This window comes from Hyalella azteca, unplaced genomic scaffold, assembly GCF_000764305.2.
Source record: "Hyalella azteca isolate HAZT.00-mixed unplaced genomic scaffold, Hazt_2.0.2 contig15880, whole genome shotgun sequence".
Lineage (NCBI taxonomy): Eukaryota > Metazoa > Arthropoda > Malacostraca > Amphipoda > Hyalellidae > Hyalella > Hyalella azteca.
This window is the reverse complement of record NW_025945714.1, coordinates 2,373-30,313: the sequence shown is the minus strand read 5'-3', so window position 1 is coordinate 30,313 and position 27,941 is coordinate 2,373. Positions and strand designations below refer to the sequence as shown.

General features: G+C 39.0%; 1 protein-coding gene across 1 annotated transcript; it reads right to left on the bottom strand.

Annotated features, from left to right (window-relative positions):
* Nucleotides 1-18,512: 18,512 nt before the first annotated feature.
* On the bottom strand, nt 18,513-23,995 carry LOC108666446 (probable deoxyhypusine synthase). The gene is made up of 9 exons (XM_018153323.2): nt 23,721-23,995; nt 22,906-23,015; nt 21,756-21,898; nt 21,459-21,607; nt 20,678-20,769; nt 20,318-20,510; nt 19,758-19,861; nt 19,101-19,226; nt 18,513-18,630 (listed from the first exon to the last, which is right to left on the bottom strand). The coding sequence occupies exons 1-9, from the start codon at nt 23,896-23,898 to the stop codon at nt 18,526-18,528; spliced, it is 1,200 nt and encodes a 399-aa protein (XP_018008812.1). The 5' UTR covers nt 23,899-23,995; the 3' UTR covers nt 18,513-18,525.
* Between the last annotated feature and the right edge of the window lie 3,946 nt (nt 23,996-27,941).

The following is a 27,941-nucleotide window of genomic DNA, read 5'->3' as shown; positions in this document are numbered from 1 at the left end:
GAGTATTGGTAGAGAAACAACACAGTTGACATTAAGCAGAAACAAATGCTGTACTTGCGACATGTTCTCCTCAATATGTTGAAACCAACACCAAGCACTGCTCGAACAGGAGGAACAGCCATTTTGCTAGGGACTCCCACACATTTGTGTGATTGGAAATGAACAGTTATTCTACATGCTTTTACACAAGAAAAAGCTAAATTTCCCAAATTTCATCTATGCCTTGAATTACTACTTATGAGCCACATTTTATGTTCTGAAAAGGAAATATATTTTACATCCAGTATGCCATATATAATAGTAGGATCCTCAATGTTTGGTATAAATTTCAAAATGCTAAGTCCAATTCTACAAAGGTTATGAAAAAAAGACTGAAAACTCGGATTTTTAGAAGCTTGCACTATATCTGCTGAGTGGCAACTTGTACTGTACTACATCAAGGTACCGGTATGTAAAAAAGCGGCGCAAGCAGCAATGCTATGGTATGTGTCAATATCACAAACTGGCAGATTTTCCTGACATGCAGCAGCCAGTAGTCATTTTGTGCTGTTCTCCTTGCTCAACTGACAGCTTAATTTAGACATCTCATGTTTTAAAACCAACAAAGGAATCTCAATTTATAAACATCCTTCTTGCTGGCCGGACAAGCTTTGTAGTCCTGATGTATCAGGCTCTGGAAAGATGGTAATCTTTTAGCAAATAATATCTTTAATTGGCATAAATAAATAAATAAATAAATGAAATTCATCTCTGACTAGTCTGTTACTGTAGACCAGTCAGGGTCAGGCAGCAAGAGGGACTAGTCTGTCACTGTCCTACACTAGGTACTTCACAAGGCCCAAACATTAGGTACTTTGCTAGGTATGCACTAGGCAGCCCGGTCTGGTAGAGGCTCATGGTGAGGCACTAGTCACTAGGCACGCACTAGGTAGCCCCGTCTGGTAGAGGCTCATAGTGAGGCACTAGTCACTAGGCACCCACTAGGTAGCCCGGTCTGGTAGAGGCTCATGGTGAGGCACTAGTCACTAGTTACGCACTAGGTAGCCCGGTCTGGTAGAGGCTCATGGTGAGGTAGCCCCCGCAGGTGTAGCGGGCGCTGCCGGGGCAGGTCATGTCGCAGGCGCCCTCGCTGCTCAGCTGCGCCGCTGCCACCTCCTCGTTGCCACAGAAGCACTCTTTGCTGTACAATATGTGCTTAATTTAAGTATATCTGGTAAACAACAGTACACAATAGTACAATGCAAAACAATATGTGCTTACTTAAAGTACATCTGGCAATCAATAGTAAACAATAGTACAATGCTCTACAATATGTGCTTAATTAAAGTACATCTGGTAAACAACAGTACACAATAGTAGAATGCTGTATGATATGTGCTTACTTAAAGTACATCTGTTAAACAAGAGTACACAATAAATGCTGTACAATAACTGCTTACTTAAAGTACATACATTAAATAATAGTACACAATACGACAATGCTCTCTACAATAAGTGCTTGATTAAAGTACATCTGTTAAACAACAGTACACAATAAATGCTGTACAATATGTGCTTACTTAAAGTACATCTGTTAAACAATAGTACACAAAAGTACAGTGTTTAATTATATGTGCTTACTTAAAGTACATCTGTTAAACAACAGTACACAATAAATGCTGTACAATATGTGCTTACTTAAAGTACATACATTAAACAATAGTACACAACAGTACAATGCAAAATAATATNAGGTTTTTGGGAACTTTCATTTAGATTACTATGATGGGTTCAGCGATACATAAATGTTAATCCTGTTGTAAGAGTAATTACTATCTGATTAATAATGATTAATATTAGAAGTATTACATGATTAGTATTACTAAATATCACTGACAATATATAATACTATTAATTACTCCCTAATGTCAAATACCGGTAAGTAATGTTTTTTTGGAAAAATTATAATAATTAAATATTATAGAACTCCAATTGCGGAGTCATTTTTTCATGAATTTGTGATGAACTGACCTTTTTTCAGGAGGTATTGGTAGCAAAGACTTCCTACTGTCACATAAAAATATTTTTTATTAATATCATTATGTGAAGACTTCTTACTGCCAGATAAAAATATTTTTTATTATATCTTCATGTGTTGCATGCCTCACCCATACTGCAGACCGGCCAGCACATAGCCCCTGGTGTAGCAGTGGTCTGTGCACAGCAGGATGGAAGACATGTATAATTAATTATGAATATTCATGCATATAATAATCTATAGCATGCCTCACCCATACTGTAGACCGGCCAGCACATAGCCCCTGGTGTAGCAGTGGTCTGTGCACAGCAGGATGGAAGACATATATAATTAATCATGAATATTCATGCATATAATAATCTATAGCATGGCTCACCCATACTGTAGACCAGCCAGCACATAGCCCCTAGTGTAGCAGTGGTCTGTGCACAGCAGGATGGAAGACATATATAATTAATCATGAATATTCATGCATATAATAATCTATAGCATGGCTCACCCATACTGTAGACCAGCCAGCACATAGCCCCTGGTGTAGCAGTGGTCTGTGCACAGCAGGGGGCTGTTGTGGGGCTGCTGGCTGACGTGACCACGCAGCAGACGGTTGGCGCGGTCATCTCTGTAGCATCCCAGGTAACGCCCACGCACTTGTCCTGTCCAACAACAATATAATATTATAGCCAACACTATAATCTTATATCCTACAATATAATCTTATATCCAACAATATAATCTTATAGCCAACAATATAATCCTATGTCTTATATATTATATCTTATAGCAACGTTTTTGTGTGTGTTTGAAGTCTGGCACCACAAATATGTAGGGGCTGTAGGGACGCATGACAAGGACATTTGCCGTAGGATACTCGACGTGTCAGGATATTGCCTGAGCCTGAAAATTTACATTTGGTGGAATAGGAAAGGATGGAAAGATTGAATCTAAAATAAACAACTTTTAAATTGGTATATATTAATTTAATTTGAAAGGAATAAATTTTACCTATTTGGAAACGAAATTCAAATGAGAGTTAAAATTATATGTTTTGTGTGAAATGTGGGTTAGAAGTGGTCTTTATATCATTAGGAACATTAGCTTTATTTTCAATTATCAGCTTTATTATATGTCGATAGATCTAGACATCATAATGTTTTCAGAATTAGCTGGTTCTTAAACCTGCAGTCAAATATAGTGTAGCATTGTTTCAGGCATAATATATTCTTGACAGTGAAGGTTTGCAGTGGATTTGAGGGGAAGGTTTAAGTGTAGGTTCATGGTAGATATTAACGGGATAATTTATAGTACATTCTACAAGGTGATGGTTCACAGCCGATTCCAGATGAACATTATACAGATAGTATACGTCCATTATTGGAAATATGTAATGTTTTATATAATAGATTCATGAGGGTGATGTATTATAATGTAGATTCCAGAATTTGTTAATTTGTAGCATAACTCAGAAAATGGACAATACAACCCCACAAATGTATTTTTATTATTTCAGATCAATTAAATTCTAAGCAACTTCAAGGAAAAACATGCAACTGTATTTGAGGAACATCATTTTTCATATCAAGAAGTGAATTTCATTCTTACATGCAAGAGACCAAAAAATATTAATAATTTTTGAAGAACTTGGGTAAAGTTCCACAAAAAAGTTACACATCAGTCAATACTCTACAAATTTGTAACAGTATCCTACAACAGACTAAAGTATGATTTTTTAGAAATTTTTTCATGTTATCACGTAATTCCCAGCAGATTTAATTCAATACTACATAGCAAAACAAACCTCGCAAAAATATTGAAACATGCCACGTCATGAAATAATTACAATGTAGTGAACTAAAATTATTTCATTATAAATTATTGGTTATTATAAATTATCATAAAAGTAAATATACCTAACCAGCCATACAACCTTAATACTCCTCATACTCACTTTTCCTGGCTGCAATGCAAGTAAAATGTGGATTAGATAATTTGCATAGATATCATCTTTATCATTTGATGATATATAAATTGAAAATCAAAGTTTTCAATATCTAGATATAAATATATGTGCGTGGTATTACAAGTGGTCAGTTAGTGTAACACTTGAATTGAATTTTCAAAATTTCATTAATATGATGAAAAGAAACATTAGAAAAAACATTGTGAAAAAAAACACACACACAAAATGAGAGATGGTTATATGCAGGAAAAGTTTCCAAAAACTTAGATGGTTGAATATCTTTATCAGAATTATGTAAATAATTACATTAATACATAATACGATATGATTACCGTACATAAGATTTTGCTCAAGTCTTAAAGTTAACTATGAACTTTGCACAACCTTAGCACTGCATACAGTTTTTGTAAATTAGAACTTGATAATCAATAGGTTTTGATGTTACTGTTTATTTGGCACTTAAGCTTTAAAATTTTATTTAAAATTTTCCTGTTTGACTTCCACCATTGATTGTACTTTAGCTCCTTACAATTTAGGTGAACTGATATGGTGTTACATAAAGGATTTTAGATCAAGATATGGTTAATTTATTGTTTTTCCCCTGTAAAATCTAGTTATCAAGGTTAAATATAGGATTTTTTATACAGATATAGTGAATCTATTGTTATAATAATAATAATATTAATAGCGGATTCAGCATTTGGTAGGCCGTAGGCCTGTTGCTAATTCTTAACATCACAGAACATCCACAGCTTGTTGCGGTCTTGAACTCGCAACTCACTGCTACAATTCTGCTGTACTTAACCGCCCGGCCTCCTCGCCGTTTCTGACCAGAAACTGGCGCACAGAGCTGGGATCGAACCCGCGCCTCTCTGCGCCAATCTTGGTACTCTGAACTTTAACCACTGGGCCACCCTGCCCAGTAAGTTAATCCCCCTTTTGAATTTTTCAAGTTGTACGTAGTTTTCAAGAGCTAATAAAGCTTCCTCTGATTCCAGAGTATATAAATCCTCACCTTGACCAGGACAATAGCTCACAAGCCTCTGAGGGTAGAAACTGCCAAGAGAAACCTGCTCAGGCAACGAAGAGTAGGTAGGAATACATCAGTTTGCAGCATAAAATATCACATGAAAATAGACTTAAATGCTCAAGGTATGGGCAATCAATTGCTTCACCACTGTATGGAGCAAATATATACCTATGAGACATATCATTTTTTTTTTTTGTCACATTAACGGTAGAAATATATCTAATTCAAAATAATATACCGTACTACTGCAGCAAACAGGGCAATTCAAGCGTTTCTTAATTTGCTGCACTATCTATCAAAAATGTATCTTCATATGATAGTTCCATCAAGTTTATTCATTGCTGACCTGACATGATATATTAGCAATAAGTCTCTTGCACTCTTCTGATGAGGCGCGTCGGTATGCCGACTCTGCCTCCGTCCCAAGTTCAGGACACGGCAACTGAACAGCATTCCCTGCAAAGAAGTGGTTATTAGGCTATATTAAATGAAATCCTTCCAATTTCTGGCTCTTAGAAAAGCAATTTATAATAATAGTAAATGAAATTATTAATTCACATTCTAAAAAATTTGTGGCAGCATAATTAAACTTATAATTATAAGTCAATTCTACAAATCACAAGGCCAAAATTAAATCAAAATCACATATACCAGTATATCATAAACAAATATCAACTGCTAACTTATTTTTGAATGATAGAGTTGATAGTTTTCTGATTTGCATGCTTTGGAACATTGTGGAACATTTCGAACACATATTCATAGTTATTTTAAAAGTATGCAGATTATTAAAATTTTATGCTCAAGATCTTGAATGGAATTTGATCTGCTCTGCACATGAAGCTATGTTTGGCACATAAAAATGATTTGGATTCAACAGATTGTTGCTGTTTAAATGTTCACAGTAAGCAATATAAACAATGAGTGTTACGGTAATTACTGTACACAGTAAGCACTATAAACAATGAGTGTTACAGTAATTACTGTACACAGTAAGCACTATAAACAATGAGTGTTACAGTAATTACTGTTCACAGTAAGCAATATAAACAATGAGTGTTACAGTAATTACTGTTCACAGTAAGCAATATAAACAATGAGTGTGCCAGTAGTACTTATTGTTCTCAGTAAGCAATGTAAACATTAAGTGTTCCAGTACTTACTGAGTACAGAAATGTTACTGTTCACAGTAAGCAGTGTACAAATGAGTGTTACAGTGTTACAGATAACTGGCAAAAATGCAAGCAAGACTCAACAAGCTGCATCAGTCTGTCCCTACATGTTTATTTCTCTCACCTGCAAAGCTCCAAACTTTGTTGTTGGCCTCCAATTCCAATAATGCAAGCTCTCGCTGCAGGGGAAAGAAAGCCAATGATTCTCTTTAATTTATATTTTTATAGTTCTTTTATAAAAGTTTTACTCAAGTGTATGGAGTTTCAGAAAGATTGGTCAGTAGGTAAATAGCGGAATTTTTCTTGCCCTGACACTCAGCTTAAATCATAGACACATTTATGTACTACGCACATAATCCAAATAGGAGAATTTAGTGGTAATTTTTTTTTTAAGTTGAATTCAACAAGAGAAACAAAAATATGTATATTTTTTGTTTAGGTAAAACTTCAAATAATCACTCATGATAACAATCACTCATAATAAAGCTTGTTCATGAATCTCAGGCAAATTTTTTATGTGTACAAGAATTTTTTGAAGTACTAGGTATTATTCTCAATAAGAACATGTCTTCATTTTACCATTGATTTAAGCAATTAAAACAATTGATAGCTTAAATTGCAAATGAATGAAGAACTTGATATTGTAGAAAAAGACAAAAATTCATAGAGTTTTTAATTTTCAATTTAGGAAATTTTCAAGAATTAGCTACAAGATTGTATAGCTATGAATTAGCTGCAACTTCAGGCAATCAACTGGAATAATTTCATGTTCTTTATCAATAGCCTAAAGTTGAACTTAGCTAAATTGTTTTTTAGTTAACAAAATGTCCAATAAAAAGAAAAGTAAAAAATATCCAGGTTACTAATACACTACATAGTAGTCATTTTGTGCTGTTCTCCTTGCTCAACTGACAGCTTAATTTAGACATCTCATGTTTTAAAACCAACAAAGGAATCTCAATTTATAAACACATAATCTTGCTTTAAAAAAATTTATTTTGTATATTGTCAAACAAGTTTAATAAGGGACTGGCAGGGTAAATCAGGACAGTCCTTTATCATGGCATAAAATGTTACCTGTAGCAGCAAAACTAATTGAAGAATTGCAAAACTAAAAATAGAGGCATAAACTTCAACATTTTTCCTATCTATGTATGTAGCATAAAGGAAGTTAAGAAATCATACATTTACTAGCTCTAAAAAATCCCTGAGAAAATGTTTATAAATGACATTTTGGAAAAGTACTTCTACTGAGGTCTGCAGTAAAAAAATATTTGCTGTATCACAAAATTTTGCTTTAGAATCTTTCACAATGGGCAAAAAATGTTTTGACGGAATATGCATCTCTCAATCGGAAACAAAATTGAGGCCATTTCTACAAGACAAAGTATCAACATGTTGACTCAAAAGTGGTACATATCTGTACCATGAGGTATATTGCTCCAGTAAGGAGTGGTATTAGGCCATTATTATTATTAAGGAGTGGTATTAGGCCATCAAAGACCCAATACTGAGATTACATAACACAATAGAAAGATTTAAAAAGTTTGCATATCTAATAGGTTAAAAAATTAATAATGTGACCCAAAAAAAAAGAGCTATTATTTAAAGCCTGTTGGAGTACCCCCTCCAATTTTGGTATTTTTTGGTAAAATAACTCCAGGTTTTGATGCATTGTAGTAGAACTCTTCTAGTTACATATGCAAATGAAAAATTTTAGGAAAGTGTCATAGTTTGCAAATGGGGGGCGCTGCCCCCCAATGGGAGAACTTTGACCACCTAATGGCAGCCGTGACGGGGTAACATTGACTGGCTTGGAAATTAAGTTAAAATTACCATAGGTACCTATTACTATATAACCTATATAACATATTTTATGTTTGATACACCTATTAATGTTTCTTCTTTATGTTTCAGACTCTACAGAGTCTTATATACGGTAATTTTAACTTAATTTCCAAGCCGGTCAATGTCACCCCGTCACGGCTGCCATTAGGTGGTCACATTTTGCCCATTTGGGGGCAGCGCCTCCAATTTGCAAACTATGACACTTCCCACAAATTTGTCATTTGCATATGTAACTAGAAGAGTTCTACTACAACGCACCAAAACCTGGAGTTATTTGGAGTTATTTTACCAAAAAATTAGATTGATTTTACCACCCAGTCAAAGCAACCCCAAGAGCTGGGGTAACAAAGACTAGTTAGCAAAGGCTCAAGTTAAGAAAAAATGGATTAAAAACAAAGAATATTGATTACATTTACCTTGCTCAGTGAAAAAAATTTCACTTATCGAAAAATAAGTGCATCATCGGTCATCACAAAATTGTGCATAGAATGTCATATATAGAATTGTGCACCTGGCAACATAACATTGACCTGAACTATGATTAATTTCTCCAAAACATATGATGGTTGTCACTAAAACATTCCTTTCTGTTTCAGGTATGTTTTCCACTATATTTTTTTATAGTAAATTCACTTAACCTCATTCACTTTTCATAGTAAATTCACTTTCACTTAGTAAAATGGTGTGAAATTACAAGCCGTCCTGTAAGCTTACAGATACAGAAAAAATGCTATAAGGCTGCTGATATGAAGCTTGCTGTGGACAAGGTTGTTGTAAATGCGCAATGGCATGTTCATGGATACAGTAATATTGCATCAATAATATGGTAATTAATGTAGTATATGGTAATATCATATTGATAAATGAAAAAGAAGTAAAAATTGCAGAAAAAGTCATTTATTCTACCTCTACATCATCTACAATGAAAGAGGAGGACTTCAGAGTACTGTTAGTAATGAATGAGTACACTCTGCATGCTTCAAATGTTTTAAAATGAAGTTTTATTCCAAGTGTCCTGAGTAGCCCCGTTTGATGGGGCTACTCGGGACACTCTTTTTTTTTTGCTTCTGGCACCTTACGAATAGCATATGGAATTTTTTGGAGAAGCCATGTGATAGCCCTTGCAAAGAGCTTTGAAATGAGGCTAAACTTGTCTATAAAATGTTTCATGGTAAGAAGTTACGAATGAAAAACGTTTGAAATCGTCCTGAGTAGCCCCGGTTGACGGTTTTATACCAATTTTTGAAAGAAATAGACACAGCTCAAGAGTAGCTATCCCAAAAATCAGTACACCATATTTGTACTGCAATGTACCACAGCCAGTTCACCTAACTCAGCTAACTGGATTCACATAGTGGGCCAAGACTGTATCACAGAGCTGTGGTACAATAATGTCCCACTTTGTTTGTCAAGGTTTTTTTTTGCTGTAGTACGTTGTGGTACTGGTACAAATATGACCCACATGTTTTCTCTCACCAACATGTCCGATTTTAGTCTGGTCTAATGCATAGAGAGCTACGCACCTCCTTGCACTGCACGGGAAGAGTCAAACTAACTTGAGAAATGAAATTGGTCACCGTCTGCTAGGGAAGTTTGGCATATGAGCAATTAGAGTTCAGAGTCAACGTGTTAAGGGACACATATGTGACCTACCCGGTCCTCACTGGGTCCTGGGGTGAATGGGATACCATTAAAAATGCATTTACAGCAGAACCTTGTTTAGCACCAGGGTGCAGAAGGTGGAAGCAGCGTCGCCAATACATGGGTTTTTAAGCCCAAAGCAACGTCAACCATTTTCAAGATGGGTCGCTGGGTAATTTTTAATGAAAAGCCATTTTCACTCAGTAATGAAAAACTATTTACAAGCCACAAACTTATTCACAAGGTTGCATGCACGTGTTACCCCAAACAACTAATTTCACCCTAAAAACAGTCTGATTGTACAGCAAGTGTCAACTGAACATGTGATGATGCAGTCTGACCGCTCTAATGTGACTGCAAGTACATTTTGTTTACATTTTTTTGGCGGAAACTCATTGCAACCGATTTCTGGACAAGCTTTACTTCATCCTGATCCATCCAAAGTACCAGAAACCTTACTTTTTTCTAAATAGTTGGCCTAAGACTGACAAATATATTAAATGCAAGAACTTCAATCTAAATGTGTCAGCAAGATCTTCTGAAGGCGTAAATTTTGCTACTGGAGCGTCGCCTAAGATCTTGCAATATTCATCCACTCTCTGCACAGAGGTCAGTGGGTTTAGCAAAGGCTGCCTCCAGTGTCCAGTCAACAAAAAAATTGGTTAATGGGTTAATGACAAAGAAATTTGATTAAATAAATTCATATAATAGCTCTTTTTCGTGGGTCACATTTTTAATTTTTAAACCTATTAGATATGCAAACTTTTTAAATCTTTCTATTGTGTTACGTAGCCTCAGTATTAGGCCTGTAATGCCCATTAACAAAATTTTTCTATGTCAAATAGTTTTTGAGTTTTGGGGGGTTTTTGTTAAAAAAACCAAAAGTGGTCAAAGTTACCCTGGGAGTCAAAGTTATCCCAGTTTATGGTAATGCATCATTGGTCATTACAAAATTTTGCATATAATATCATGGATAGAATTGTGCACCAGCCACCAGCCCACCAGATTGACCAGACAAGGGGCACAACTTATACCTTATGCTGATGATGCACCAGGAGTTACTGAGGAGTACAGGACCAGATGCTGTAGTTAAGACGCACAAGGGGCCCAAGGAAACGTAGAATGAAAAGTAGGCCTAATAGTAATTAACATGAACAATGATTTATTTCTCCAATACTAATAGTATGATGCGATGGTTATCATTAGAAAATTTTCTTGCAGTTTCAGGTAGGTTTCTTATAATTTTTTATAGTGAATTATTCAATTGGCCCAATTAAAATGGTACAGAAACAAGCCCAGTGGCTTACAGAGAAAATGTAGACCTAGCCTAAAAGGCTGCTCATAATACTCAAATCAAAGCTTGCAGTGGACAAGGTTATTGACAATGGCATAAAAGTTTTTTAGAGGGGTTCTACGTTGACCGTTATAGAAGTTAAGGAGAATGAGTTAGGTAGTAGGTACCATAGAAGGGAAAAAATACTTTTTCCTGAATTTGTTACCTACTTACCTAACTAATATCATCAATTATCAATAGAGGAAAAAATACTAATCAACAAAAACGTCATGATATATTCTACATCCTCTACTACAAATGAAGAGGAGGACTTTGGAGTACTTATAGCAATTAGTAATGAATGAGTACACTCTGAATGCTCCATGTGTTTTAAAATTAGGATTTATTTCAAGTGTCCCAGAGCAATGATGAATGAGCCCACCAACAACATCGGAGGTGGCATTCTTCTTCTCCGGGTGTCCACGCTGGGTAGTGGGACGCCGCAGGACAACCGCAAGGATGACCGTTGGGCCTGAGAGCTTCTGCAGTCTGATACTTACTTGGTTACTTGGTTAAGATGAGGCGCGTCACCGACTGAAGTATTGGCGCCCCCATTCAGCTACCTTCGTGGATTACTAAATGTTGTCAAGCATGTTGGTATCTTGGAGGTACTTGATAATTATATCAGCAGGAAATTTAGGGGCTATGAGCGAGGACAGGCTGAAGGAGACTCCGAGGCGGATGCATGCAGCTTTCAGTTGATTGCGATGAGGAGACAGTGCAGGGCAGTTAATGAAGAGGTGGTCAAGGGTGAGCCGGCATTGACATGAGGAGCACTGGTATGGGGGTGAGCTTGTGAAGTGATGGCCATGCGTTTCAAATTAAATTCAGTGCAATTAGAATGCACGCCATGGGCCGGTCCTTTCTTACCCCATGAAGGCTGCGATCCTGTCTTACCCCATTTGACTATATGTGATAAACTGAAATTTGAGGCTGTGACAATGCCGTATTTGTTTCACTTATGTGCAATTAAAAAAAATGTGCACATGAGATTTGATATGTTTTTTCGTTACCCCTATCCTTTCTATTACTGGTAAAAAATATAATGTTACTAACTTCTTAACTTTTATGTTAAAATCTATTTTGAAATAATGTGCTGAAATAATTGAAATGGTACTGTCATTGGTACACATATGTACCACTCCCGGCACTCCGTACTGGACTAACTGGAGCAATATACCTTGTGGTACAGATACCTATGGTAACCTACCCCTTTGGAGTCAACGTTTCAAGAGTTAAATTTGAGGCCAATGGTTATGCTCCAAGCTGGGGCCTGCTGGGGGATTTGCACCAAGTCAAGCATGGTCAATGCATCTACTTTTTGAATGGCAACTAGAGCTTTAATGCCTTTTTTGGAGCTAAAAGTTCACTAATAGATAAATTATCTCCTATTAAACTGTTAACAAAAGTATACAACTGGGTCTTGACTCGTGAGACCCCAAGTTTATAAACATGTCCTGTATTTTGCTGCCATGAGATTTAATAAGTATGAAAATTTCAATCTTGAACCAGAATGATAAGTAACAGAATTTTGATTGTACCAATAAGTGCAATAACACCACCATATTCATTTAATGATATATAACAAAGTTCTGTTCCAAAATTTATCATCCTATGAACTTATGAAGCCTTCATAGCGACAAACCAGAGATTTTTTAGAATCAGTTCATCTTTAATTTCCTCATTTACTCAAGATTTTGGCCAATTTCTCAAGTATGACACTAATGCTGGTATCCATGATACTTAACCGGTCTACTTATAGGACTCAAAAATGAACTTGAGACTGAGTCTAAAAAACTCTCTGCTTTGCCACTATCATGACTATGTTAATGAAGGTTCAACAGGTGGTCATTTGACAGTAGGCTGATCATCTGATGCGACGACGGGACTGATACGAACGGGACGATGGGTCAGTGGATTCTTCTTCTTCTTTTTAGGGTGACTAGTATCTAGACTGGGTACAGTGGGTAGACTTAAAGCCACAGCCCACAGGTCTACCTTGAGGACAATCGTTGGGCCTGAGAGGCGCCTGTAGGTAAACACTACAACTGCATTCTTGTTTATAGTAGGTCAGTGGATACACCAATACAGTAGCTCAAGCTCAGCATGCAAACTGTGGAAAACAGGGCAAACATGGCACAAGAAAACATCCACTAGCAAGAGCTGCAGCGGCGCTGCTCAGAGTCAGAGACAGGCACCAACTACTTTTCATATCAAGCTAGAAGAATGAATTACAAATAAATGAAATAATAAGACAAAATAAGCTATCCAAATAGATCAGCAGTATTTACAATTCAGTTTAGTTCTTACAATTTAACCAAGTTTCGGTGTCGTGCAGCGTGGCGGAGCGGACGTGTCTGAATTAGCTCTGGCAAACAGTGAAATTTCTAAGAAAAAACCTTCTGCCAACAAGTGATCTAGGCGAATCCAGTGTATGAACATTGGTAGACAACAGACAGCAACTTTCCACGACGGATTCGGCGTTTTTTTTTATTTTGGGCATGTGATAAAGCACCCAACCTTCGGCTGATCATTTTCCAAGATGGCGGCCTCCGGCATGACATTGCACTAGGAGCACGGCGAGTCTTCTTCAATCGGCAACTTACATCTCACACACGCATTATTTAGATTCAAAGGAAGCTGTGAGTAAACTTGGTTTCTGGCCTGCTGTTGATGAAAGAAGATACTATGCCACCCCCAACCAGAGGTAGGAAAGTGAGTCGTAGCAATGACCGTGCAGCAGCAGACGAAGAGCAACCGGCACCCTGTGGCAAGTGTAGTGTGCACTGCACAATCAATGACAAAGCACTACACTGCAGACTTTGTGATCGCTGGTTCCACACAAAATGCCAAGATGTGAATGATGCAATGTATAAGGTCATAGTAGAAGACAGCAAATCTGCAAACCCCCTGTTGCACTGGTACTGCAAGTGCAAGCCAACATGCACAAAGCTGGCAACTAACTTCGCTGACAGTCTGTTGAAGATACAGTCAGAGGTTGGCCGATTGGGACTAGAGATGGTCGAAGTAAAGAACAGAGTAGGCAGTATTGAGGATGGCCATTTCACCCCTGTCATGGAGGAGAAAGTATAAAGTTTGACATCAGGAACAGAGGCTGCAGCAGCTGCAGTTGAGATGGATGAGATTGTGAAACTTGTCGAGGACAAAACCAAGGAGAAGAGCTTGGAAGCTGAAGATAGGGCACGCAGAAGCATCACGAATTTGATTGTTTTTGGTATACCTGAACCCACAGAAGGTGATGAACAAAAAAGGAAGAGGGACGACATCAAGGAGTCTGAGAGGATACTGGCTGAAGTGGGCAGCACCCAGAAGCCGCGTGAAATAAGGCGCCTTGGAAACTTCAGAGAAGGGGCTGAGAGACCTAGACCTCTACGCCTATCTTTCGCCACCCAGTCAGAAAGGGATGATGTTATGCAAGCCATTCGCAAGATAAAAAATGAGGCTCGCAGGGGAGGTGATCACCGGAATGATAGGTTATGCATGCATAGTGGCAAAGCAGAGAGTTTTTTAGACTCTCCCTCAAAGGCTCAAATTAATTTTTGAGTCCTATAAGTAGACCAGTAAAGTATCCTAGATACCATCATTATCATACTTAAGAAATTGGTTTAAATCTTGAGTAAATGAGGAAATTAAAAATGGACTGATTCTAAAAAAGCTCTGGTCTGCCACTATGTATGCATGAAGATAAGTGCTAGGAAAGACTTGACCCCTATGGAGAGGAAAGAGGAAGAAGCACTGTTCAAGGAAATGAAAGAGAAACAAGAACAATCAAGAGCGGCAGCCGGCAGGGGATGACATCGCCAAGTGGGTGAGAAAAAACGGCAAGGTGGTCAACGTGGGCAAATACCCACCACAACACTAAGAGCAAGCTAAGCCAACAAAACTTCACCTGCACAAAGTTTTAACCATACAAGCACTTTTTCTTCATCTACTAGCACAAATAAAACTGTAAATGCGTTTGACGTTTTCAAAATATTGGACTCAGTCGTGTGTCTATACACAAACGCAGACAGCTTGATGAACAAGCGCAATGAACTAGATGCCCTCATAGTCTAGACATTCACCGACCATCTGTGGTTGGAATAGTTGAGGTGAAACCAAAGAACCAGCGTTTCAACGTTCAAGAGTGTGAGATTGCCCTTCCAGGATTTGAAAGTTTTCACAATTTGGAAAGCAAAGGAAGAGAAATCTGCCTGCACATCAAAAGTGAGCTTAACCCCTCATGCAAAAACGTGAAAATTGACTTTGAGGAGTGCATGTTTGTCGACTGTAAACTCAGCAATAGTGAAACCTGGACCATAGGCCTTGTTTACCACAGCCCCAGTAGCTCAGAAGACAACAACCAGAACCTGAACCAACTACTGAGTACTGAGAACGGTGACAGAGGCTAAACCCCAGCACCTGCTTGTACTAGGTGACTTCAATTTTCCAGAAATAGACTGGGAAAGAGAATTAAGCAGAGCAAGCACAAACCACCCTGCCAGCAAGTTTCTCACTGTATTTAAGGACACCTACCTTATCCAGCACCAGAGAGGGCCAACTAGACTCAGAGATGGCCAGCGCCCAACGCTGGACGACTTGGTAATGACAAACCGGCAGGACCTGGTAAACGAGATAACCACAGCCTCAGCACTTGGTAAAAGCGACCACGCCACACCTGTCTCTTATACACATCTAGATGTGTATAAGAGACAGCGTCCACGGCGCCTACGAAGCTGACCGCCCCCAGCTGCACCTTCACGACGGCAGAGATACCCGCGGGAACAGCCTGAAACTCGCCAAGGGCCGCTGCAGACTGAACGTCAGAGCCGGCTACTTCTCCTACAGAGTCGTGTCAATATGGAACAGCCTGCCGGACAGCGTCGTCACTGCCCCCTCTATTAACGCCTTCAAGATCAGGCTCGACAAGCACTGGGCAACACGCATAGAACAGTACGACCCCGAATGCTGTCATTAGCTCCCCTTTTGGCATTTCTAGACTAACTGCTAGCCACGCATGCGACAAGTAGTCAAGAAGCAACCCAACTAGGCCAAATAGTCAAGAAGCAACCCCCCAACCAGGCGTGGTGAACAGGCCGCAAGGCCTTTTACACTGAACTTATCAAGTATCAAGTAAGTTAAAGTTTGCTCAGTCTATCTGACTTCAAAATACCAAAATGTGTCTACCCGACTTGTCTCTGTCTGGGCTCAGTGGGCTGTAGCGCTGTACACTAACACGTTGACATTGCAGCAGGAACTTGAACTTGAAGTGCTCAATTGTATCCGTTGTGCTGCAGGTGATGCATTGATCAGTGTCGCTCATGTTGAACCTATGGAGGTGGCTTCTGAGTTCTGACACCAGCATGTCCTATTCTTAGTCGGGCTGCCTCCGGGCAGCTGCGCACTCCAGACTTCGAGACTTTAAGCAGACTGCAGAGCCAAGGATGGCAGGACGCAGTCTAGGTTCCTCCATGATGTCCAGAAAAAATCCTATCTGGGAGTAAGCAACAGAAGCCTTCCATGTTTTGGTCCAATGCTCATGTACGTAGTTTGTGTCTCAGGCCAGTCACCAGTGAGAGTCTCTTCAAAGCTTCCGGTGGATTGCTCGGAAGAGGTCGGTAGATTGCTTCCTATTCACTGCACGGCTCCGGCGCGCTCCGTCCGGGTGATTTAAAATTATTTCGCGTATTGGCAGACGATGCTGGGCCATACTACGTCAGGCTACTTTTCTGTTGGCTGATTAATCTAATTCAATCACTGGGACGCCTGCCGAAAACCACCCTGCAGTGACTGCTGTGCTTCGAATGGGCTAGGTATCAAATCAATATCATGAATCATGATACCTTCCCTCAAGAACGTAGCCTATAACATAACCCAACATCGTCTGCCAATCCGCGAAAAAAAATACTAAAAAATTTACACCACCCGTGTCCCGGAAGGAGCGCGCCAGAGCCTTGCACTGATTAAGATTCTCGCCACCTAAGGTTGACCCATCAGAAGCCCATTCTTGCGTATTAGTTCGTTGTTCGCCTGTGACGTCACCGATCCCAGCGAAGTCACGGGCATTAACCAATCACCGAAACGCGATCGAACCAGTCAACCAATCCGTCATAGGGATGACGGATTTGTTTATGTTTCTCAGTCTGCGTGACGTAACATGAAAACTGAACTGAAAGACGGAACTTCTCGTGGGTCAACCTTATATAGTTCAGCCATGCCCGCTACCGACCCGTCCGTATATGACTCGCCTATCGAATCAGCCTATACGGTCGAACGGCCGCTCGTCGCAGGACGATAAATTTTGGAACATGACTATGCTATCTCCCTATCTGAAACCTAACCCCGGATGCTGTGAGCTAAAAGTCTGGTGGTGCACGGCAGGCTTCATGCAGCTCCACTGGTAAGCTGGGCTGGTTGGTCGCAGTCTGAGGTCCGCTAGTTAAAGTTCGAGCTGAAGTCAGGGTATGAAGTGATGATTCGATGCAACGTTTAGTGGTGGACGATCTTTACACTCTGGGCTATTTGCTTCAGAATATGGTGGCGTAACGCTCCTAATATTCAAAGCAAGATGACATCATGGGCTGGTTACCGACGGATGACATGAATCGCGGCTGATTGGTGGTCATCTGGTAATATGCTAGGCGTTCCTTTCAGGGATGATTGGTGCACAAATTTGGTGGTGCACGGCTGCGTTCCCGAGTCGGCTATTTCGCTGGATGCAAACCATGGTTGAACTATATAAGGTTGACCCACGAGGATTTCCACCTTTCAGTTCAGCTTTCTTGTTCACTGAGATCGAGAAACGCAAACAATCCCGCCATTCCCATGACGGATTGGTTGAATAGTTTGATCGCATTTCAGTGAATGGTTAATGCCCATGACGTCACAGGAGAACAAAAAAACAACATCCACAAAAATTAGCTTCTCATGAGTCAACCTTGTACTATATCAATCATTGCTGCAAACATCAGGGATCGCAAGGCAAAGCAAAGTTAGAAAAAAATCTTTTAATTTATGATCATTAGTATATCGCATACTTGATGCCTGCTCTCATATATATCGGCATTTAAACACAGTTTCCATTGTTTTAATAGCCAATTTTTATCCCAGGAAAAATATGGTGACTTTTGCCACCTCCAGGCAAAGATGCATAGCCATTTTTATGCGACGTTTAGGTGGCATCTAAACTTCTGGTCTCCATATTACTAATAAAACATCAACGGTCTGAACTATCAATAATTCTATTCTACATGTATTAAAGAATTTCATGCACTTATACTTGTTATACTATTTTCGTAATTTATGTCAAGTCTAAGTTCAGATGAGACCAAAGGTTGATCAGATTTGTCTAATATGTACATAATTCTTCATTAATTAGATTAAAAATTCAGTCTTAATATACAGCACCATACGTATTATATCCATGAAAAACTTTCGTCAGCGGGCCTCTTTTCACATTGGTATTTTCTTATCGCAAGGAACTTCAGACAGATTTGAAGATAATGAAAGATTGATGCCTTATTAAGTTTATTGCACATCCTTTACTTGTTGCTGCTTCTGTTGTTCATGGTGATGCTTCGCAAAGGTTTCTCCCACAAGCAATGGGAAAACAAAAGAAGCTTCTCCATATACCTGCGCGAAGCGAAAGATTGAAATTCCTTCCATACTGTCACATTAATCATTAGATTAGCAAAAATTTCACAGCGTTCCTACTACAACCGTTCCATCAAGTCATACATTGTTAACTGTACCAAACATGGATCTTACTCTATTGATTGAATACCAGTCAATTTCGTTTGCTGGAAATTACCTTAAAAATAACAATGATGGGAGCAAATTTGTTCAAATGCAATGTGATGCAGTAAACGCCAGTCAATGCAATACCGATAGATCATCACAAAACAGAGCCGACGGAGATCATCCGTGTTGACCAGTAGTTTCTTCACTTTTTGATTTCACAAATAAATATGTCAATCATTTCATAAGTGTAGCCTAAATTGCTTTCTAAGGCTAAACATACGTTAAATTTTCTTCAGTCACTCCTCAATAACCCCGATAAAAAGCTTTGTCACACTAGAGGTGCTGGTGTAGACGCGGCTTACCTTGACAGGCCGCGCCTCAATGCGGATCTTGCCCCAGCTGACGGCCTCGTCAGGCCGAGCGCCGCTGTCGCTGCCGTCCCACTCGCTCGACGTGTTCACAAACACGGAGAAGTCTGCTCCGTTGCGCTGCAATTCAAATGCAATATTGTCAACCATTCAGATCCCAAAGTGCTGCTTGTGACAAAAGGAAAGTTGGTTGAAAAAATCTTATTTACCCGTAATTTTTTTCCGAGTAACGTGGCAAGTAAGTACATTACCTCGAAATTATTCAAAGAAAAATACAACTAAAAAGTTATAGGTGTACTCTCCTAGAGGATGCTGCTATTTCCATTGAAAAAAGCAAACTCTTTCGCCTATCACTCGGGGAGACGACACACTTCATATTTCATTATCGTCAAAGCATAAACACTGACTGGACAAATTTCACAAGAATGTTGAATTTGATCGAATTTGAAACTTTGACTTCAACTAGAAACCTGGGAAGGTTGGGATTTGTTTGAGACAGATTTATTTCCTCTTGTTTTGGTCTACTCATCACCGCCGGCAACACTATGCTATGCTAAAAGACGGCAGAAACACCCGATATAAAACAACCACTTTTTGTACCAAATATCGGCCGTATTGAAGCCATGTACCAGAGCAGAGTTAGGACAGTACCATGAGATTGGCGTTGCAGATGTGATGCTTCACTACGCCGCCACCAACGATCAGCATGCCCGTGTTGACCGATCGTTTCGCCAAGTCATTTATCCTCCGTAAATCTTCACAAAAAGTGAAGGAAAACTGTGTGAGGAGTGTATGGCTACATTGGAAATTGAAAATATCACACAAACTTACCTCTAGCTAAAATTAATGATGAAATGCACCAACAAAACCGCTGACCCTAATTAAAAACTATTCTACATATGGAAAACCTTCTGCCTGCGATTATATTTTAGATCAACTTTATGGTACCTCACGGGGCAACCCCAGGAGATATAAAGGCTTTTATGAAGACAGTGTCATAATTTATTCTTAATTTTTAAATATCTAGAGATAATATCGAGCACCAGACGAGATACATGGGTAGGATGCACTAATGAGATTCATGGGTAGGATGCACTAGTGAGATTCATGGGTGGGATGCACTAGTGAGGTTCATGGGTGGGATGCACTAGTGAGGTTCATGGGTGAGATGCACTAGTGAGGTTCATGGGTGAGATGCACTAGTAACATACCCGAGATAATATCAAGTATGAGGCCGGGTTTGGCAATCGAGTGGAAGTACATCATGTCTCCGATGCTGCCGTCAGTGAGCGCCGGTGAGAAGACAGGGATGTTGTTCTTGCAGGCCCAGTAGGCGATGCATGACTTGTCATTCATTTCCTTGCCCAGACGTGCAATGACGCGAGACGGAGACCAAACCGTGCCCTGTAATAGGTACATTTGCTCGAAAAAATAGGCGAAATGTCTACAAACAAACAGCTACTGCAATCACTATAATATGCGATGCTATTTCACTTTAGAATCACTCTACTGCAATCACAAGATAGTAACAGTCCACATACAGAAAAAGAAACATAAATATCTCTTCTTACCAATTCCTTCTGTTCCCTTAGCATCTGGTCCAAGTGCGGCATGATCCAGTCCTCGAATTTGCAATAGTTGTCATTGGGTACCAGCAGGTTTCCTGGAAACATAAACGGCTGTGTACATCGACTTATAATTATTATAGGTACTCGTTATAATGAAAACAGAGTAACAAGGCATAAAACGTGCATGCACAATACAGTAATACACGGACAATGAGACCCATTGTAGGAACAATGGTTCGAATGTTTAAAAATGATATCCATAAATCAATAGAATCATCGACCTGGCAGAAAGTACCTATAAAAAATTTAAAAGTAATGGACAAAAATAATAGCATACTACCAGTTATATTTAAAAAAATATAACTCAGTACTCACGGCAGTGAGTGACAGAGAGCGCATTTTCTCGTGCATAAATCAGTTTTCATTGCAATCAGTACAGTGCATTAGAGCTAGAGATGTCGTATCTTTGATACAGGCATGCCCGCTCCTTAAAATCGACGAAAACGTGAAGTCACGGGCGGGCGGACGGACAGACAGACAGACGGACATGGCGAGCACAATAGTGCATTTTTTCTATAAAGAAAAAATGCGCTAAAAAGGCTAGCAACTTCAAATATCACAATCTATACATAAAAAGCTTTAATGGCTTCCAAATTGCAACATAATTTGAGTAAATTTCCCTGAATTGCAATAAAATTTGCAAGCTGCTCATGTTATTTACTTCTATCTTTATTTCACGAGGATACCTACTAGTGAAAAATTAAAGTAGATAGTGCGATCGCACCTATTCTATTAATGCCTTGTTTCCTGAGGTCAGCCCCCTTGAGGTGCCAGTCGCCAATAAAAGTGGGAGCGAGACACTTGATGAGATCCTCCTCTATGCCACCCGCCGTGGACACAATGCAGTCAATCAGGCGATGCTCAGCAAGAAACCTGGAAAATAAATTAATAAATTACCGATCTCAGATAGGAGAGCAGGTGCTTGGAAAACTAAAGTATTTCAAATGTAATAATAAATAAATTATACAACAGTGTTATCAAATCTGTAGTCATCTTTATAGAATGAAGATGGAACACGTACCGAATAGTTTCCCTGACACCACAGGATGACATGTTAGAGGTGTAGCCAAGAAATATTGTGCAGTTGTTTCGTATCTCCAGGCAAGGTTCAACGTCTATGCTTTGGCAGAAGTCACTGGGCAGGGGCTTCATGCGACAATCTAGCTAGGGAAGAAACAATTGCCAATCATAAGCTGTTTAACGATGACATTAAAACAATACTTGTGATAATAATGAAACTTGATAGTCCTGATGAAATTGTGCTGAGAATCCAAGAAGAAAGTAGAACATTGAATCAAGCATTAATAATTTTCTAGCAAAATAGCAACAAAATAAAGCAGGACCTACGGTATGTCTAGATAAACATCTTTTCTTATTTCAGAGCTTTGACTACATAACATCATAAAGTCATTCATGAAACATGACCATCCTGTCACACTATCCTTAATATGATTTACAACTAACATTTTTTGCCCACTAATTTTTCTCACTTGCGTCAGATAAGACATTAAATCTTGAAATTGAGATACAACAGTAAATTTATTAAATGAATAAAATACTGAACCCAATTTTGACACACCCAATTTATGATGGAGTAGTACCTAGTAGTGGTAGTAAGTACTGGTACCTGACAAAAATGGATGAATTTACCTCATAAAGTCATAAAAGCCAAAAACTAGCTGATACTATTCAAAATATGGTACCTAAATATAAAAGAAAATCAATTGTAAAATTATATAATATTATCAGGCCCCCAATTTTAATAAGATACATACTGCTGCTTTGGTGATATGAAAAATGTGCAAAAATATTAATTTTGGTGTCTGCTAATCTACATATATTCAAGGGCCTTCTCTCAAGTCTATAGCATGATGATGTTATGATAGGCAGATGTTTGGCAATTGGTGGAGGAAAGATACCATAGCAACCGAGGAGAGATGTAGGTACCTACTTCTGATGGCTTCAAAACAATCCAAGTTAAATCATTACACTCATTAAAAACATCAACTGGTGGATGCGAGGGCCATTTTGGGCAGAGATTCTAGGTTTCCATGAATGACCCTTGGACCAGAAAGGTTAGCAAAATGTTTTACACCATTTAAGAATAGGGAATTTGGGTAAGACTAATGAATGAGAAAATACAAGTATAATAAAAGAGGTTAGCAACTCACCATTCTTTTTACTTCTTGAACAGCTAATCCAAAGCTAGTAGCTTGAAATCCAGAGAAATGATAAGATGCCAGAAGCTTGTGGTAATCAATGCCCTGGTTGAAATCATAACCTGAAAATACAAATAATTATAATATTATGCAGCAAATTCAGACATAAATATTTGGAGCTACTGGTTTTAAACCTTATTCATGACACTTATACTTAAACCATTAGAATGTCAGAATTAATTATATAGTATTTGCTTGGAGTAAGTGGGATATTTGATAATGAAACTGGAGGGAGAGAAGTAATAGTGAATAATTGAAGATCAGTGCAAAATGCCTACATTGTAATATTGTGACTTTAGCCTCTGAATACAAGATCATTATCAACAGGACCTGTGAAGGAGGTAAAAATGCCAAAAAATGTACTAGCTTAACATCAGAGGAAACTTCTTTTCACACAGAATAATGAACTTATAGAACAACCTGCCTGAGATTTTGGTCTCTGTTACATCTGTCTTTCAATAGCCAAATTTACTATCACTTTATAAGCCAATATGCCATAATTAACATTTATAAATAGATTCTTTACACAATTTAACAATCCATTACCCCCTGCAGGTGCAGGATATCAAAGTTACATTCACGACTGTGGAGAGGTAAACAGGCTTTTGGAGAGGTCTCAATCATATAATAAGTTCAAGTAATTTTACCAGGACCTGAGGTAAGATGATTGGTGTCCAAAGAGGCAACACTATAACTATTGCTCATACAAATCAACAGCTCTGCTTAGAGGTATGAAGGGGAGAACTAATTAGGATGAATATTATTACCTTGAACTATAGGGGTTTCAGCTGGCAATGTTGTAGATGGCATGAAGACAGCATCTCTGGCTATGTCTCCATCCAGACTTTCAATGCCACCATTTCCTGAATTCTTATTCATACCATCACTATCTCTTTTCATTGCAGAAGAAGAATTGGCAATGGTTGAAGTCTCTGCACTTGCCATGACTGAAATTAAGTATTGTTACTGAAGAGGGAGACAAAAGAAATGCATGTAATGACCATAAAATATTTTTTAAAGTTAGTCAATCTAATTTGCTTTTCAGCTACTAGGTAGGAAGCTAAAAGCTTACCTGCCAGGCTGCCAAACACAACAAATGTCAAGATAGCTACCTAACGCCACATCAATCTCACTTGAAACTCTACAACAATTATACAGCCAGGCTTCCTTACCAGCAATTTTTTAAAACAGAACTGAACCACAAATTTCTAACAAGAACAGCTTTGCAAGGTTGCACTAGTTCTTACAATACATGGTAATGTAACCCTACAAAATGCATTTACATTATTATGCTTCATAAAGAAGCAAGAAGTCAAGTGCAGTAATTTGCTATGTGGTGACTTGTATGTCATCACTCATTTGAGCTGAGGCTGAGCAACTTACACAATAATGAGAATAAACGATTATTGTATAATTGTGGAAGCATTAAAGCTTCTTTAAGAAGCAAAAGATTCAAAATTTTAAATTTATTAGTAATATCAAATGAACAAGGTCTGCAGTCTGCACAAATTTACAAATCAACTATTCAACTGACAAGTAAGATTTGCAATAGGCTAGGAGAGATAAAAAGTTAAAATAGGAAAAAAAACTTAAATAAGCAATGACAAATGGAAGAGCACAGGCCTGACAGGCTGACTGACACCAGGTTGAGCCACTTGAGTGGTTGACCGTTTATGCCATGGTACATAGTTGGTACTCGGTAGGTGAACTCAATTTCCTGTGACTGCTGATGAGCTGAAATAATATATACATGCAATTAAACATTAATTCCATGTATTGATGTTTCAATAATTATTAATGAAACATGAATAAATTTATTAATTGTCACTGTTTCATTAATTAATGAAATAGCACAAATATGTAAAGTAGCTAGGTAATAATAGGTATCATGCAGAGGTGGGCAGTAGCGCGCTACATTTTCAGTAGCGGTAGCGGCTCTTCTTTTTTAGCGGTAGAGCCCCAATTTTTTATTTTCCTCATTGTTTTTTTCGCATTCTTCCCATTTTTTCACATTTTTACCCCCCACCTTCCTCCCCCTCCCATATATAAGTCAAACCATGCACATATTAAAAAAAGGCTTCTTGAGTTGCTAGGTATTGTTTTTACAAATCGAATGGTATGTCTCTCATTGCCGTAGCTTGAAAACTGTTGGAGTTATAATTTTTTTAAGATGGCGTTTTTTCATGGTTGAACTAGTATAAGTGTTGTGTGTTGTGTACGGCTTGAAGGTGAAGAAGTAGTCGGAAGATAACCACTCGTTACACCTGGACTCAGCAGAAAGTTTCAGCGTCAGGTGTCAATGATCCTTGAAGGATCTATTAGCTGGTCTTCCAGATTTGATCACAGGTAAATCCAGGGTGGTGCTCATGCACTACAGGGAAGTCAGACAATTTGTTTGCGTTAAATAGGTGATTGTTGCTCTTATAATTGCATGTTGAATCTTTCTGCGGTAGTTGTATTCGTACAGTTAGATGGTGCACACCCATGGCTCGAGTAGTAGTGATAAGTAACTGACGCTCCAGGCGGTACCGCAGGCATGCCAGGAGAAAATGCTCCATGGTATCATCCACCCCACAAAGCAAGCACATGGGAGTGTCTGCCATGCCAAATCGATGGAGGTATGACCGAACACCAACATGACCCAATCGAAGACGAGTAAGCACCACAGCAGCATGACGAGAACAACTGGCAACCCACGGAACAGGAGACAAATCAGTCCGCACAGAAGCGAGATGATGTCCCTTCCCTTCAACAGCCAAAGCAGCAATCCAGTCCAGTTCCCAAGACTTGAGAAAACAAGAATGAAGTAAAGCAAGTGTGTCAGAACAAGAGAGACGAAACAATGCAGAATGGTCAAGAGTATGACCCATCATTGCAACAGCATCAGCTCGCTCATTCCCAACAATGCCAGCATGGGCCTTGACCCACTGTAGGCGCACTGTTTTCCTCTCATTCAGGCCAAGGAGCAGCTGACGAATTTGATATACAAGATCGCAAGATGTGTCCGTTGGGGAGTGTATGAGTTGCAAGGCCACAAGTGAGTCAGAAAAAATAACCCAGGATAGGGATGCTTCACTTACAATGAGTTTCAAAGCATGTAATATAGCAATCAATTCAGCTGACAGGATGCCGTGTCTGGTATTAAGCCTCCATGCAACTGCTCTTGCTTGTGCCGGTATGTATAAACCACATGCTGTAGATGGATTGTCTCAATCACGACCCATCACAGTAGATTGCCATGTACCCAGGATAATATTCCCTAACATGAGCAGAAAACACAGTTGAGTCAGTTAAACCAGAGACAAAGCGGAAATCGAGACAAATGAGATGATCTACACAAATCCAAGGGGGAACAGGATCAAAAGCGACAAGGGCTGGCGGTAACAAAACCGGAGCCCCAGGTCAGCAAGCTGTTGAGGGCCTCGACTGAGCACAGATGCAGCGCCACCACATGCAGCTGCTTTGGTATGATCCCCAGCTGGATGATACTGCAGCATTATATATGTACTGGCAGTTAAGTATTGCCACCTCAGGGCCAGTGGGGGAATATGAGCCTCAACTCCATGTGAAATTACTGGTGTAGTACGTGTTAGAGTAAACGTATCATCTATCTGCAACATGTACTGCGAGTTGTCGGATTCTAGCGTAACCTTTATGTCTCTTGCCTTATTTCCCTGTAAGAGGAAGCACCCGCTTCTCCTATCGCTCTCTAGCTTCTGGTCTTCGGCTCGAGCAGGATGTTCTCTCTTTCGGTGTTGATGTAAACCTTAGCAGAAGACTTAGCTTTGATTCAACCCCACAACCGTAAGACTATCATGGCATCACACAGTGAAAACTCAACAGGTTATGGCCCTTTTAACATCATACCAGCGAACTTGATATTCGATGGTAATGACGACAACTATGAGTTGTGGGAAATTAAATTCCTAGCCCACCTTACGCTAAAAGGTTTTGATGAGGCATTGGAACGGGATGGAAATGAAAGCAACACTAATGAGTCCGCCACGAGCTCAGGAGCCAACAGTGGGGACAAAATGAACAATAAAATCTTTGCAGAATTAACGCAGAGACTGGATGAGAAGAGCCATTCACTTATTTGCCGTGAAGCTAAGGATGATGGATGGAAAAGCCTTAAAATACTAAGTGAACATTACATGGGGAAGACATACCCTAGAATTATAGAGAACTATAATCGACTGGTAACGCTGAAGAAAGAAGAGAACGAGTCAGTGATTGACTATATCATCAAAGCTGAGAAAGCTGCTTCAGCACTCCAGAATGCTGGTGAGACAGTTTCTGATGGCCTCCTTGTGTCCCTGGCCCTTAGAGGATTACCACCAAGCTATATTTCCTTTAAATCTGTCATTTACCAGAGTAAAGAACCTGTCCCTTTCAATCAATTCAAACAGTCATTGAAATCTTTTGAAGAAAATACACGGGAGGAATGCAAAGATGATAAAATCTTTGCAACATCAGACAAGAAAACAAACTCAAACCTGATGTGCTACAGTTGCGGAGAAAATGGCCACCAACAATTTCAGTGCAGAAGAAAAGAAAATACATGGTGCAACTTCTGCAAGATGAACAACCATGATGTCAAAGAATGTTGGAAACTAAGGAAAATGTATGGTGCCCCTAGTACATGGATAGATGAAGATGCCACTGTTTCCACAGCAACAGATGGACATTTTGCAATGAAAGTAAGTCTCAGTGATGTGAATTTAGTTAATAAGTGTACTGAAGGCAAAACCATGTTGTTGGTAGACACAGGAGCTACATCCCACATAATTACAGATAGGAACAAATTTTTATCAATTGATCCCAATTTTGATGCATCTAATCACTACATTGAGCTTGCTGATGGGAGCAGAAGTAGAATTGTAACTTGCAAAGGTGATGCCAGTGTGACACTAACAGACTCGTCTGGAACTGACAGGAATATCTTGCTCAAAAATGCTCTCTGTGTTCCATCTTTCAAACAAGATATA

What these genes read in the sequence shown, in the direction of transcription:
- LOC108666446 (XM_018153323.2), bottom strand. Translation starts at nt 23,898, where the DNA reads ATGGCAAGTGCAGAGACTTCAACCATTGCCAATTCTTCTTCTGCAATG. An exon ending in TAAGGGAACAGAAGGAATTG is followed by an intron (nt 20,511 to 20,677) that starts GTAAGAAGAGAT and finishes TACCTATTACAG; the next exon opens with GGCACGGTTTGGTCTCCGTC. An exon ending in TCTGCAACGCCAATCTCATG is followed by an intron (nt 19,227 to 19,757) that starts GTACTGTCCTAA and finishes TTTGAATTGCAG; the next exon opens with CGCAACGGAGCAGACTTCTC.